The sequence below is a fragment of the Neodiprion virginianus genome, chromosome 4 (genome assembly GCF_021901495.1).
Source record: "Neodiprion virginianus isolate iyNeoVirg1 chromosome 4, iyNeoVirg1.1, whole genome shotgun sequence".
NCBI lineage: Eukaryota > Metazoa > Arthropoda > Insecta > Hymenoptera > Diprionidae > Neodiprion > Neodiprion virginianus.
In genome coordinates this window covers 40370196-40385116 of record NC_060880.1, presented here as the reverse complement: position 1 = coordinate 40385116, position 14921 = coordinate 40370196, and the positions used below count along the sequence as shown (strand labels likewise).

The 14921-nt window shown below is 44.7% G+C and overlaps 1 protein-coding gene across 18 annotated transcripts in view; it reads right to left on the bottom strand.

The window, feature by feature from the left end:
• The window catches only part of LOC124302728 (uncharacterized), a 161317-nt gene that overhangs the window by 136211 nt on the left and 10185 nt on the right, over window positions 1-14921 (bottom strand). For 17 of the 18 annotated variants that reach the window (XM_046759178.1, XM_046759185.1, XM_046759184.1 and 14 more), the window contains exon 2: window positions 5-5799. In XM_046759178.1, coding sequence (XP_046615134.1) covers window positions 5-5768 — 5764 coding nt within the window. In that variant the 5' untranslated portion in view covers window positions 5769-5799. Of the gene's footprint in view, window positions 1-4; window positions 5800-9987; window positions 10483-14921 lie in introns of those variants that run through there. The other variant, XM_046759179.1, reaches the window with a different exon arrangement.

Sequence of the window (14921 nt, the reverse complement as noted above, 5' to 3'; positions counted from 1 at the left end):
TCACCGTTTCGGCGTCTGAGTATCCGTTGAATTTCGCTGGCTTCACTTCCGCTCTCGCTTTCGCTGACAGCTGGCCATCTGCGTTGATTAATACCGTATTTACCACGAGCATCTGGAGGATAGTCGACCTTGGAGTTGGCTGGGCTTACTCTGGGTTGATCTCTGACGCTGTTGCTCCGCCGTAGAAATCTTAGTGGTTGTCGTGGTGGGGGCGGTAAAGGTCTGTCGGCATCGTATTCTGCCGCGTTTGTGTCAAAGGAGGCACGCGTTTTGGAATTGGGATAAAACGATTCGCCGGTCTGAGATATCGAGCGGGCCAAGACGTTTCCGTATACGTTCGCGTTCGAGTTGTTCTGATTCTCCACATCGTGAAGAAACACCGAGTCACTTTCCGATGTTGTCGAGGCTCTATCGAGCCGGTGTTGTCTCGTCGGAGGTTCGGGTGCCATACCATGTTTCGTGGGCCAGATACCAGTGCCGATATCAGTGTTGGTGGTTTGATTCGAAAAGCTGACTCTTTTCTGCCCGGTTCCATAGTCGACAGAATTGCTGGAATTGCTGATTAAACTCCCCCTTTTAAAAATCGGCGGCGGTTTCTTGTCACCTTCGTTATCTTCTTCGTATATCGGCGGTGTCTCGGGCTTGCGCAAAGCCGCAACGCTACTTCTCTCCCTGCCCCCTCTCAAAAAGCCGCCGTCATCAGTCTCCGACTTTCTGGGTAGACTGAGACTACGGCGTTCATCACCCCTCGCGAATAGGGGCGAGGCACTCTTCGACCTGGGCGGCGGATTTCGCTTCAAATCCCTATGTCCGGTGTAAATTTCGCGGTTATCAAAATCCTTTTCTTGATGAACAGGCTGTGGCCTGACAACGAGAACTGGCTGGTTCTGACCCTTTTGTCCCATTATTGGCGGCTTGTTAATTACTGTCGCTTTCGGCTGCTGAATTTTACTCCGCCAGTAAATATTCTCCGATATTTCAGCGGGGGAGCCTTGAGAATATTCGTTTGGATGATTCGGGTTAGGAGTACTCGTGGATGGAGCTATGACAGTAGAAGGCGAGGTCGGGGGACTTTGAAGTTTCCTACGCCAGTAAAGGGGGTCGTTTCTTTCGTCACGAACATTTTGCTCATATATTTTCCGCTGCTGTTCTTCATCCAGCTTCTTAAGCTGCTGCCAGTAGATCGCCTCTCGCATTTTGGGATGATCGATCCTGGGCTCGGCTTGTCGCGAGCCAGTCGACGGAGACGAGTTTGACTTCCTTTGAGACTCAAGGGCCTTCTGCTGCCAGTAAAAAGCCTCCAAATGCTGCATGGTCTGTTTCTTCGAAGGCGAAGGTTGCCTGTTAGTTCCAGGGGAATAAACAGGCTCTGAACCCAACGTTTGCCTAGCGGAATATATGGACTGTTGACTCTCTGACAAACTCTCTGATGCAGTCGAATACATAGGTAGTTGGGATCTTGGCACCGACCTTTGCTCGGGAGTACCTTGCCTCGAACTTTGAATTGGAGATATGAATTGACTGTCCGGAGTCTTCGGCGAAGGAACTCCGCTTTTCTGGTCATCTCCGTCGCTGTAAGCTTCCTGTCTCTTTGCAGGCGAAAGAGCACGTTGTCCGTAGATGTGCGTCCTAGACGGCGAAACTGTTCTCTGCCCGTAAACCGGCTCCGGTCTTTGAATTCTGACAGGATGGGCCGGGAGTTGTATCTGATCATCACTCAGCGATCCGCTAGGAATCACCACGGGAGAAGTTGTTCTACTATCGGTTGCATCGTAGACTGCCAAATCCGAAACTCCAGATGCGACAGTGGCTTGTACTATGATGGTTGGAGAGTCGGTCATGGGCACAGGGGACGCCGGGTAATCAGTAATCTTAGCATTGGTCGGACGCCGGATTTGCGGTTCGTAGAATGCGTCTCTCTTCGGGGAGGCTATAAGAATCTGCTCACTCGGTTGGGAGCGTCGCGAGGCCATTGGGACGTAGGGCCCGCTTACGGGGCCTCGTTGCCTAGTCTCGTTCATGCGAGGCGAGGTCGTCGGTGTCCTGAGGTGGTCAGACTCTTTGCCAGCAGTTCCGGTGCTCGGGGACATGGGCCTGGCAAGCGGAGAAAGCGGTGGCCTGGCTTGGACGGCGGGAGAATTCGGGGCTGATCGGGAACCGGAATTGTTCAATGGCAGGACGTTAAGAGGTGACGCCATCCTCTGCGTCGGAGAAGCCGCGGCTTGTTCAGATCCGCAGTGGGATCGCGTAGCGGTTGACTGGGGTGAAGCCGGCGAGTGATTTCGCACTGGAGACATCGTCCGGCTCCTGGGAGATGAGTCCAAGCTTCTAGCGGGCGAATTTAGATTCGGTGATCTTGAGGTCGGCGTGTTCTCAGCGTAAGCATTGAGCTTTTCAAGATTAGCTGATAGTGGAATGTTCGGTGAGCCTCTGCGCACGTAGATTGGCTCTGGAGTGTTAGAAGTGGCGTGGAGTGGAAGGACGGTGAGAGGCCCTGGTTTCAAGTTCCTGGAAATCGTTGGCGCACGGTCATCGTACGTCACCGGTGACCTGGCTCTGTCCAGCGGGTTTCTTGCTCGCTCTGGCGTCAAGGTGACGTCATAGACCAGGTCCATCTGGTTGGCAGTTTTAACGCCAGGTGAGACAACCGGGTACGGAATTTGTGGGGACTGGCGATTGTTTTCGTATATCTGTTCTCTCTTCTCGGTCAAGCTGTCGTTCGGAGACGTCTGCACGCTGGTTTGTGGTGAGCTTAGGTAGTACTCGCCACTTTTTGAACTACTCGGTGAGAACTCACTCTTCTGGCTGGAGTTCGGCGTGTAACTCGAATCCGCGTAGTCACCGGACTTCTGACTCGAGCTCGGTGAGTACTTTGGTGAGCGTCTCACAAGCGGAGCCTTCTGATTTTGGTTTATGACCGGCTGACGAGTGATCTTGACCTGCGCCGATACTGGGGTTAGATTGAAGCCTGAGTCAATGCTATGATTTCTTTTCTGCTCAGACTTGTCCAAGTTGCTTGTATCGTCGTAGAGCCGACCGACGTCCTGCTGATGGTTCTGCACTTGGCGAGGATACTGCGCGCGCGAGTAACTTTCGGCGTCAGGATGTCGTTCGGGATAATTATGAAGTCCGTGGTGATTTTCGTAGTCTGAAAACTCGACCTTTTGAGGTATTGCCGGAAGTGGTCTGTCCACCGGATGCACGGCTCTCGGTCTGATGAGAAACCGCTCGTTTGGTGGTGCTGAGATTCTGCCGGATGGCCCATGGTTCCTGAAGAATTTTGCTTGACTCGCCGGCTCCTGAAGACTATGTTTTCTCTCCAGGCTGCATTTCGGGTCGGCTGTTGGCCTTTGCTTGAGTTTTCGCATGTCCGGGGAACCACTTATGATATTTTGATCGATCCACTTATCCTCAGGTGCGATCGAGCTCAATGATGAATTGGCAGTGTAGAATCGTTGGTTCCTGCTATTTCGTGGCATATTGATCCGATCAGCTTGCAGAAAATGGTCCGGAGTGCTCGTCGTTAGGCCCTGTTCTGGGAATAATTCCTGCTTTATTTCATTTAATCGTTCCTCGATTATGGAACTGTTCAAACTCGTGTTTAGCTTCACATTTCGCTTGATGTCTTCGTTGAGGTTCATCGTGTCGGGGGATCGTGTGTAGTTTCCGTTTTGCTGGTACTGGCCAAACTGTTTCTCCTCCCGCTTCTTTCGCTCTTTTTGCTCCTTCTTGTACTCTTTGCGCGAGTCCTTCGGCGAGAAGAGACCTGGAAGTAGCCGACGCAGCCCTTTGCGTTTTTTCTCATCTTTCGGGGGTTTCGACGTACCAGCGTCCATTGTGAAGGTTTTGATGAAGTCCGCGTAGCCGTCTTTATCGAAAATTTGACGATCGAAAGTTGTGACTTTATTGGGTAGTCGATCTTGTACGCCGATTTCGGTAACTTCTTTGTGCGCAACCTTTTTATTGATAGATTGATCTACTTCAGGATGTAGCTGCGAATTGACATTGTTATTCTCGTTGTCGTCAAGTTCTTCAACGGCCTCAGAGACGTTTTCGTTTTTCACGTTTTTCAAACGTTCTAAGATTTTGCCGATGGTCGTATCCTTGATGTTTAATGGCACCAGTTTGTCTGAGGTAGTATGCTTCGGAGTGCTGGAATGGTTGCTCGTAACTGTTGACGAAGAAGAATTCTTCAGCGTGCTATCTTTCGATTCATTGGACTCTTCGTTCTTTGCAATCACCGCATCGACATCACCGTCGATGTCCTTGATCCTGTCCTCGACACAAGAGTTCGAGCCAACCGTACTGTTAGTGTCTTCGATAACCTCCTCGGAGTTTGATTTGACTGAAGATTTTTTAGCCACCCCAGGAAGTTCCTCCGATCGTTTTCTTATCTCTTCGATAAACTTTGCATTGTTGTCGTCTACCAAGTCTTCGTGGGAAGATATGCTGCCGAGTTCTTCGATGTACGAAGATTTGGACGATTCCGACGAGTTGAGATCGAGATGATCCTCGAGAAATTCACCTGACCATCTTTTCTCAATTTCTGAGACAGTTTTACTGTATCGTCTTTTTTCAGTTTCGTATTTGCCTTGAGTTGTTTCAGATTTCGAGCAAAGTTCAGCTTTTTCAGTGTCAGAAACGTAATCCAAATCCGTTTCCAATACCCGTTTTTCCTCGATCTTAAGCTGCTTGTCAAAATTATGCTTCTTTAAAAATTCCTCGTCAAACTTCTCGCGGCTCACGTTTTCATTAAGATCCAAGTTTTTTACCAGACGACTTTGAACCCCAAAAGATTGGGAGTTCGAAAGTCGTTGCTTGTAGGTTGCAGAGGTCGCGGCGTTTATCTTCGTTCGCAAACCCTGTTGGAGCTCTTCGATTTTTGACTGACTTTTTCGTAGATGGGCCTGTGCTGCTAAATAAGCCGCGTTAGCTTCCGCGGTATCATTCGTCGAACATATCTCCTTGACCAGTCCATCAACCGACTTGGGCCTCTGAGGCAGAGACGTGTCTACGCCTGAGGTAGATTTCGGATTAGAAAGTTTCGAACCTTTTGAGTTCCTGGTGGCAGCTGATTTCGCGGCATCTGTAATCGCGATCCGAGTTCCTGAGCTCAAAACTTTCGTCACTGGTGAAGTGGGGGCCGAAGAAATAGATCCTGAAGAGGCTCCTGAGCCGACGGCAGAAGCTTGCCGCTTTACTTTCGGTTTCGCCGGCACCTTGGGTGGAACTTTAGAAACTTTCGGCGGGCTCGAGAGTCTCGGGTTTCTGATTTCTTTGTTAATACTAGTAATGGAAGAACTTTTGGTCAGCTTGATCGGGTTGCTTCGCTTCTCTACTAGCGACGAGACGCTGCCACTTTTTCTTGCCTTCAACACTGGTAATTGAGAATTTCTTTGCCCAGAATTCAGCTTCGTTTTCGAACGCGAAAGACCATTGAGTAGCGACCCCTTAGCTGTGGTCTTCGACTTTTCAGACTTCTCTCCCTTTTCATTGGTGTTTTTCAAAATCACCTTAGCCCCAATCACAGCCTTATTCTCGCTCTTGGAGGCAGAGCTTTTTCTCAAACTTGCGGTCTCTGTCAACAGGTCTTCTCTCGGACCATCTTCCGCAAATACTATTTTTTCGATGGTTACTTTATCTACGAAATCAACTCTCACCCCGGCATTCGGCTGAACAATCTCTTCTCGATTATCAACTGACACTTCTCTCTCTTCTGTGCTCGTCGTTGAGGTATCCTTACCCTCAGGCATGGGCGAATCCTCCATACTCGCACCGTGGCGTTTTCCTCAGGGTCGCCTGTAAATACAAAGAGACATCATTGTACGACAATTTCTTCGGGTTCTCTATCGATTGTCGAAAAAAATAAATAAATAAATAAAGTTCTTCACTCTATCATTTTACTCGTCATCTCTCGTTCAGTTATTCGTACAATTGCATGGTGCAGCGAGTTGCATTACCGACAGCGTTCTGAGAACCAGGCGGCAAACGAACGGGTCAGGGCCACGTTAACAAGTTCAGGACCGAAAATGAATTAGAATGTAAATACGCATGTATTTTACAAAGTAAAAGTATGTTTCGCAAGGAGTTGGAAGTAGGTAGATAGCTTCGAGGCCAAGATAAGTATTGGCCCGTTCTATTGTGACAAAGTGGCGTCGAGTGAAACTGACATTCGATCCATCCGTCCGTCGGGATCTCTGCTGCATGTGCCGATACGGGATACGTTTGTATGTACCTACGCGAAATCACGCAGTAGAAGGTAAACGACCCCTGCATGATCTCAGACACTCCTACGTGGCTCCATCTGTGGGAACAACCGAGAAGCCCGCTGCTCTACCAGCGAATCACCGGTACAAATCAGACACGTGAAACAAATACGAGAGAGCAATTACGCTCAATTGACCTTGCGCCAGCGATGAGCGGTTTTTGTCTCTTCGTTGATAATTAAACTCCAGCTGCTCCAGCTTGACATATCGCATGATTCAAAATCCGATTGTAGATCCATCCTGATAATTAATAATCACCGTCGCTCTTAGATGGATTAGAATTTAGCTATTTGAAGAATCTCCAGCACCGATTTCTGTTTTTTTTCAATATCTGAAATCTAATGCGATCAAAGTCAGACTTTATCGTTAAATTTCCGAAGTTATTGAATCATCGCTCATTCATTTATCGGTCTTTGGTTAGATGGAACCTACTAATATGTTTCATTATAAAATTTTCTACACAATCTCATTTCGCGAACGTTTCAATTAGACATTTTGTCCCTCTCATCGTAGTATTCATTGCAAGCCTATATGCTGTATCATGTTTACATAAGCATACGTGTGTAGATGCCTAGATGTATGTATATGTATAATGTATTCCTCGTGAACGTGTTATCTCTAGTGCGTGGTTTCTGTCAGCCTTTTTCTGAACTCAGATTATCGTCGGATATTTATTTCTCATAAAAGAATGAAATAAATGTGTTATAAAATGCGTGCAGCGTATCTCCTACGATGCGAGAACTCAACGTAATACCACAATATTGAATCCATCGATCTGATAATCTTCATTAATAAAAGCATTGGTACAATGGAGAGTTTGTTCAATTCCTCGAAATCGACCCACTGCCACTCAGTGCATTACACGCTGACTACCGTTAATCTGATTAAATTCTACTGGGCTGAGCTAACCATCAAGTAAATAAGCCATACGCATAATGTAAGGCTTCATTTCTCCTGCAGGCACGGCGTCATTTTCATCATCTAAATTTCTCCACTTAAAACCGGAATTATCACGGTACTACGCCTCTTCTAACATGACAGATGAACACTCTCGGTAGCGCACCTCACTTTCTGTAAGAGTACAGTATTAAGTGTTCGTCCATATATGTCTGAACATGATTTTAAATCCATTCTCAGAAATAAAGATAAGAAATAATGAATTGTTAGTACTCCTATAACCACAGATATCGATTCGAACTATTTTTCCGGGAATCATTTCTGTTCTACGAGTACATAGACACGACTTATGCTATATTTTTACACGAGAATCGATTGAGGAATTATGGTGAAATTATTTATTTTCACGAATATTTTTCAATGCAAGAAATTCTTCGAACTGGAAGGATGTAGTTGGGAAAAAATCTGTCGTGTCTATCTCTCTCGTTTCCTCTTTCATCATAGCGATGAGCTTATGAAGTGTGGTCACTCGTTCTGCGTCCAGTCAAGCACGCAATATTCGCTCGTAGTTCGATTGCAATTAAGCGGACGATTGCTTCTGAAAAAGTAGATACAGGATGAAGCTGTGCTACACCGACAAAGAGTTCGAACAAATTTACCACTGCTCGACGATCATGGTTGTGTGTAGATGCATGAAGATCTCTTTGACAATTGCACAACACGAACTGTGCGCATTTGTGGGGTGTTCGTTTCCTTCGAGAGAGTGCTGATCTTATTCATACTTGCGACACTTGCAGAGGACGCGATGCCTACATCCAACAGATTCAAGCACTATACGTCAGACAAAGGATCCACAGTTTCTTGAATAAATCAAACCATTATCGGATTATACCACGTAGTTGCCTACAGCCCACAGACTGCGCCTATAAATCAGCCGGTATTAATAATAATTCACACTGTCATGCGGCCAAACTCGCGGTGCGATTGAACCTGATATTAAAGTTTGCACCAACAAATAGCTGAAATACCGAAGCCATGATGCGAAGGTTTGAATTTTTTCTCAACCTGTTCTCATCCGCCGTTGCAACCTCTTCTTATTTTCTCTTGTCTCACCGGTCGACGTTATTTTAGAGAGGAACGCAATCATAAAGAAAGGAGGCGCGCGATTAACGGTACATCGCGTATCCCAGACGCTGCTTGCGGTTCGTCCACGTGTATGGGACGCGTTGTAATCGGGGAGTTCATGAAGGTGGACAAAAGGCGAGATGGACAGAGAGAAACAGACGCGGCGTGGACAGATTAGAAAGCATTGCGTCACCGCAAGCGTAGCTCTATAGCTGCCGCCCAACGTTGTGCCGCGTTACACCTTATAGATGGTGACGTTGACATTGCCGGTGCAGGTTACTTTGTTTGCTGGGAGCCGATCTGATCGTGACAAGACGATAGCGGGACTGGTGAAGGTAATTTGAACACGGTAAATACTTGGCTGCGAGGTCCGTTTTTCTCTCCGTTTCTTTTTCTTTCCTTGGATTTTTCACAGAAGGTTAAAATTGCGTCTGCTGGCAGAAACAGAGAAAAGTATATAGAGCGAGAGAGAGAGGACAAAGTGGCTGGAAACTGAATATCTATTGTTAAATATAGGTACGCACACGCATGCGGTACCACCTACCGAACGATCACCCCGAAAACCGAAAATGATTTTGACGGAACCGTTGAGACGACCGTTTTATGAAGCCACTGAAGCTGGTACGTGACTTAAACGGTGCAAGAGACCGAGCCTGTACGATATATGGGTAATAAAGCAACAACGATTTTACGGACTACAGTAGCCCATGGTAAAATTTTAGCTTCGACAAAAAACTTGGTTCTTGTTATACTTGGTGTACAGTCAAGGGGAACAGTTTTGTCGAGGATTATGAGTAAGTCTCACTTCACCTTATAATATTACTAATATAAGTTGAATCAATTCTAATACTCCCTTCGACGAAGTCGGAATATTCTCGAGCGAAAGTGAATCTATAATTTCAGTAATTGCAGTAATGGGTTCACCTAAATCTTAGTAGACAAGAATAAAAATGAAAAAAAAGAAATCGAGACTACCTATAATGTGCTCCATAAGTCATCGAAACGAAGATTGTATTGTTTTCAAAATGATTCCTATCTAACAGTCGAGTACAAGAGTACGCTAAGGAGTAAGAAATGAAAAGACTGATTTGCTTTCAACTAAAATGTGTTCAAGCCGATCAATCCTACTGTTCAAGTTTAACATAAAGTACTTGCGAAGGACCAAACGAATTGTGACAGTATAATCTTCAAAGTGCTCTTTCGAACGAGTTCTTAATTCCTGAGAAGAATAATAAAAATTTACTTCCATAATCACATTGAAATTCAACGAATTGCAACTCAACAATCAATACAATTCTAAGCGCAATTCACTGATTTTTTAGTTAAAACTACAGGGATTGCTTGACTGTTAGAGTGGTCTGACCAATGATAACAGTTGAGGTACGTTACCCCTTTGATGAATATCGCTCCAACTGACAGCAATATGACTTATGGTTAGTCCGTAGTCAAAAGTTTTTCATTCACTGGGTTAGACGACTCCGCAAAGTAGGAATAAGAATTGACCGTGGGATGCCAAAATGAAACCGGAAGCATGAGAGTTATCAGGTTGACGGATCTTCAAAGTGTTGAAAAAAAACTCATCGTAAATGATTATGATGCGTCAAAAGTGTAATCACGTCTTTTTGCCAAAGTTCCAGCGACACGGCGTATCACTAAGACTTCAGACGGTGTAGTTAACAAATGAATCTGATTTCAGTACCTCGTCGATCAGGATGGATGGCAGGACGACGATGTCAGTCGACGATTGACCAAATAATCCTCAACAGCATTATCTTCAGGAGTGAGACAACCTACACCAGAGCACTTCAAACCGAAAAAACTCAAAATCGGCCGAACAGAAACTCTCGTCCTGCTGTCGATTTCACAGACTTGGCTGACCGCACATCATACAACGTTAAATTACAGCACACCACCGTACACAGCGAGGAGCCCGAACACAATACCGCAAGGCAGGGCACGCACGCGAGAATGAGAGCCGAGTCTCCTCTTGAGTATCCTCCACTCCTGCTGCAAGTCAGTCAGTCAGTCAGTATGGATGGGCGGACGTAGACTCTCACCGAACCTCCAACGCAAATGAGCCCACATGCATACATCACAAGCGCATTGGCAGCAGGGCTCCGTCTCCTCCAGTCCATGAGACAAAGTTACGAGCACACGCGTGAAAATGCGGAAAGCGTTGAACAGAACCGTGAAGAGTGCTGGTCCCGCGTCGGGTTGAATAAGACTGATAAGAACTGGCGTCGTCACAGGTGAACCCCCACCTCTCCATGCCCCCTTCCAGAGATTCCAACTCCCTCCATCGCGTTCACTCGCCTCTCACCTCTCAGGTGGTTTGATGCAGGCATACGTGAACCCCTATCAATCCGTGTAGCTGTTGCTGTTGCTGTTACTGCTGCTGCTGCTGCATGCTCTTGCACTATCATGAACATCGTATAAGTAGTACATATTTATAGTCTGCCTGTGTTTATGTTCCCGCGTCTGGTTCGTTACTTCATTGTCCGTGTGCCGTTGCACCGTTGTAGCGTTACACAATGTGTGAAGCTGACTGACCCTGTGCCGATTGGGGCAGAGAAACAATGACGGGCAATCTTGTCCGTCTTCCCTTTTTTCTGATTAAACTCATCTTTTACTTACATCCAGAAACGATGTATCCCCAGTTTCGTTGATGCGATATTTTGTAACGATTTCCGAAACTCGCTTTACCTAATTAACTTCTGGAATAACATAAACTGACGAGGAAATAATTCTTTCGGTACAGATTAAGAGGTGGGTGACCCGACTGTACGTGCGTGGAAATGACGTGGACTTGACTTTTAACATGATATGTAACTTCAGAAAATGTGTCTATATATTTTACGAATCTACTATATGTAACAGGGAACGATGAAGTTGTCTTGTGCGGCGTTTATCATCTCGTCTTTGGCCTTATCATATACCTTATGTCGACTATCACGGTTATCATGGTAAAACGCATAATTGTTTCGTTAGTTGTAATTGGTCTGGAGATGATAAAAAGCATTGTGAGCGATAAAACTAAGTCGAATAGGATGTCAAAAAATTTGTTTTTCATGTACTCTTCAATTGTGATGATGGATGTTGGTCATGGTTGGAACGACTATAATTTGAATGGATTGTAGGCAACAAACCCACAATTCACATTTCCATATTACACCGATATTTACTGATTATACGGTTAGAAAGGCGAATGATATAAAGAATACTATCATAAATTCATTGCAAGGCAAACTGCGTATTATGTAACGGACTGAAATAAACGTTGATGAGTCCGGCGTATAAAAATGCACGTGTAGAATACTTTACTACATGAGCGAAACACGGCGGGGAAGTCTCGGCCAAGGTTCTAGAGGTTAATTATGAAAAAAGGCACATCGACGTTCCATGCGTTGATCTGTATCAGGAATTCCGAGTTGGTTCAAAACCGAATAGACCGAAAGATACCGTGTTGTCGGAATTACTTCAAATCAACGCCATAATCACAATTGAAATCAATATAATGTGAAAAAAAAAAGTAAATCTAACCTCGTTCAACGAATGCTACATTCTCGGTCTAATTGTAACACTAATTTTTTTTTTCTTCCTAATCCGGTGCAATTGATGAGGATGTAAACATTGAATAACATTAAGAATGGTGAATCTATGGTACAGCAAACACTAACGTTTTTTCATATAAAACTTTGCATTCGGAAAACTTGAAAGAATCAAGTTTGGAGTGTGCACGTTGCGAGGAAAGTATAATATATCCTGCAAATTTACCCAGATAAATTCTTTACTTTGAGGTAAGCATCATGTCACGATAAGGAGACATGTGCCTCATTCTATCTGGCTAGCGTAACGTGATTGTATAGGCACAAACATACACATCGATACGGATGGCTCTTGATAACGATAACTTATCGGAATGAAACGAAGGTAGGCATCTGTTATTTTAACTGTGACGTACACTACGTGAAAATAAATACGCACATCGTGCGTAGAATGGTTAACGTAAGAAGAATTCGTCCACGACAAGGCTAAACCTCAAGAAAAGCTTGATCGCGCGACAGAAAAAAAAATTGAGATGTTCATATTCGAGGAGCTTCTAGATCAGAGAGGTGAGGAAGTTTGAAATTGTAGGCTACCAAATAAAAAACGTAATTATATAAGAAGGAAAAAGCTAAAGGAATACTGAAAAGCTTTTTTCCGAAGATAGCTACTGCAGGAAAATTGTTGTTGACTCGGCAGACACTTAAGAATCATTTCTTACAAGAGTTGTGAAAGACAATTACAGCAGCGCGGTGTATCAGATGCGGGGATTATTGATGCATTGATTGGCCAAAAATTGAGGTTAAATAAATGTCGATATAATGATTACAGAGCACGCCCACGGAGATTTTATTCAATCTTAGCATCAAGCAGTTGGTTTTTATTTTTTTCGACCGTACTGCGGATAGCCACCGGATTAAATTAACGTTCGAACGGTATCGACCATGGAATGGTAAAAGTCGGATGTTGTTTCGGCTTGAGAAACTAAGCAAAAAGTCGTGAAAGAGAGAAGTCGATATATTTTCCTGTTCAAACAGTGGGTGTGACGATATGTCGAAGAGACGGCTTTAATTTCGGTAAATGTATAACGGAGCAGGCATCAGTATGCATGTAGAACTCGGTCACAATTGGATGGATCAGAGTCTGGCCATCGAAGCCCCTTCTCTCTTCTGTGTCATCGCGTGAAGCTTTGTCACTCCTTTTTGAGTGGTGCAGTTTTTCAGTAAGTCACGACTCAGGGGAGCTACGAATCACGACATCTTTCATACCGGTCTTTCGGCTCAACGCTGAATACACGGGGCCGACGTCCGGTCGCATCGTCAGGGAAAAAAAGAGAATCAAGAAAGTGAGAAACTGTGACGCCGAAAACGCGCCGACGTTTACTCTCGTCTGATATCCGTAAGGACGAAGAACGGAGAGAAACAGAGATGCGAAACGGTTTCAATGATTAGTGAAATGCACGTAACTGTATGGACATCAAAAACAAGGTGCAACACCAGGGTTTCTACGTTACACATGGCGTGTCGGATTTCGCTAGCCCAGCGAGTCTCGATTTCTACAAGATTCATTCTATATTCCATCACATTACAGCCATGATCACGTGACTGACGCATGACGGCTGCAGTTTGTTACCTAACCATCACCTCGCGATTCCCCGTAACCATCAGGTTTCATCAAATTTTGTGTACAAACCCTAGTGGAGAAATTTTTCTGTGAAGCTTCAGTCTCTGGCTATTCTATATGTATATCCGGCGGTTCACAGGTGATCATTGAACGCTTCAGTAAAAGTGCAAGATGGTCTTGAATGACAGCCTCATCTTCTTTCTCTTTCTTCGAGCCAAGAAGAGAGCGCAAGCAGGAAGCTTTGAGTTTGTAGACGGAACGGGTTAACCTGACTTGAACTTCTCCAGTGCATTTCTCTTCGTTCCTCTGTGTTCTTTCGCTGAGTCATCGAAGGAGCTGAAAGAGCTGTGGTATACAACTCGTGATTGAAACTATTTCTCGTTCAACGTCGTAGTGAATTGAACCAGAGGACTGGAACGCGGTTCCAGCATATAACATGGAAGAAACCCCGGCGAATGAAGAAGAAGTATAAAGTCCGTCAAAGAATAAAGAAATAATATTTTTATCACTTTCGGCTAAGATTACATATGTGAGAAGCTCACGGCCATCATGTAACAAGTCAGACTTTATTCTTTTTTTCTTTAATCAACGGGATTTCACATCCGATCGTTGCATCGAATTAATTAATTTTTGTCTGTTTTATTCTGGCTTAGAACGCTAATCGTTATACAAAATTTGCCAGTAAATTTAGAATTTTCCTGTACATTTCTTTCTTCTTCAATTCAAAAGTTATTCAACTTCCTTCGTGACCAGAGTCGAATAGGGATATTAAAATAGTTATTTCGAAATATATCTCAGCTAAGTTTTACGGATCTTCTTTGGTTTATCCTTATCAATGTTCGGTATCAATAAAGAATGCTTCAATCCAGCAACTCCAATGCGTTCAAATCTCAATTCTGCAGATCGCTTTGAAACCCAATACTTTAAAAGTATAGTTGTGTGGCAGAGTGGTTTGGACCTCTGGTGGTGTGTATGCGATCAGAATGAGCGATACCTCATACTGTAGTACCAAATTTGAAATTGTCCACGTCTCTAGATGGTATACCGAGTAGAAACGGTCGGCTTTATTTGAATTTTATCCTTTATCGCATCAATCTATCGATTCATCTCTTATACTTATACGTGGTATGAAACTCTTCCGCATCGGTGGCGTGCAAGAAATATTTTCCAAGCGTTCTTCTCGTGCTGGTTGGTATTCCGATCACGGCTGGTCTTTGTGCAGTGTTGATGGCACGTGAAGTTACGAGATTGCCAGGTTAGAAAGGCTTACCTACGAACAGAAGTTCGGCTAGGGAAGTTTTGTTGTAGTACATATGTAGGAGCGCTAAGCGAGACAAACGCGATTATACTGAGTGGAGCATTACAACGCAGCTACACACTTGACCGTCATTGTTAGCGATACCTCGTCAAATGGTGAAATAGAAATATTGGCAGAATTTAAAATTACAATATGAGTAACACCAATTG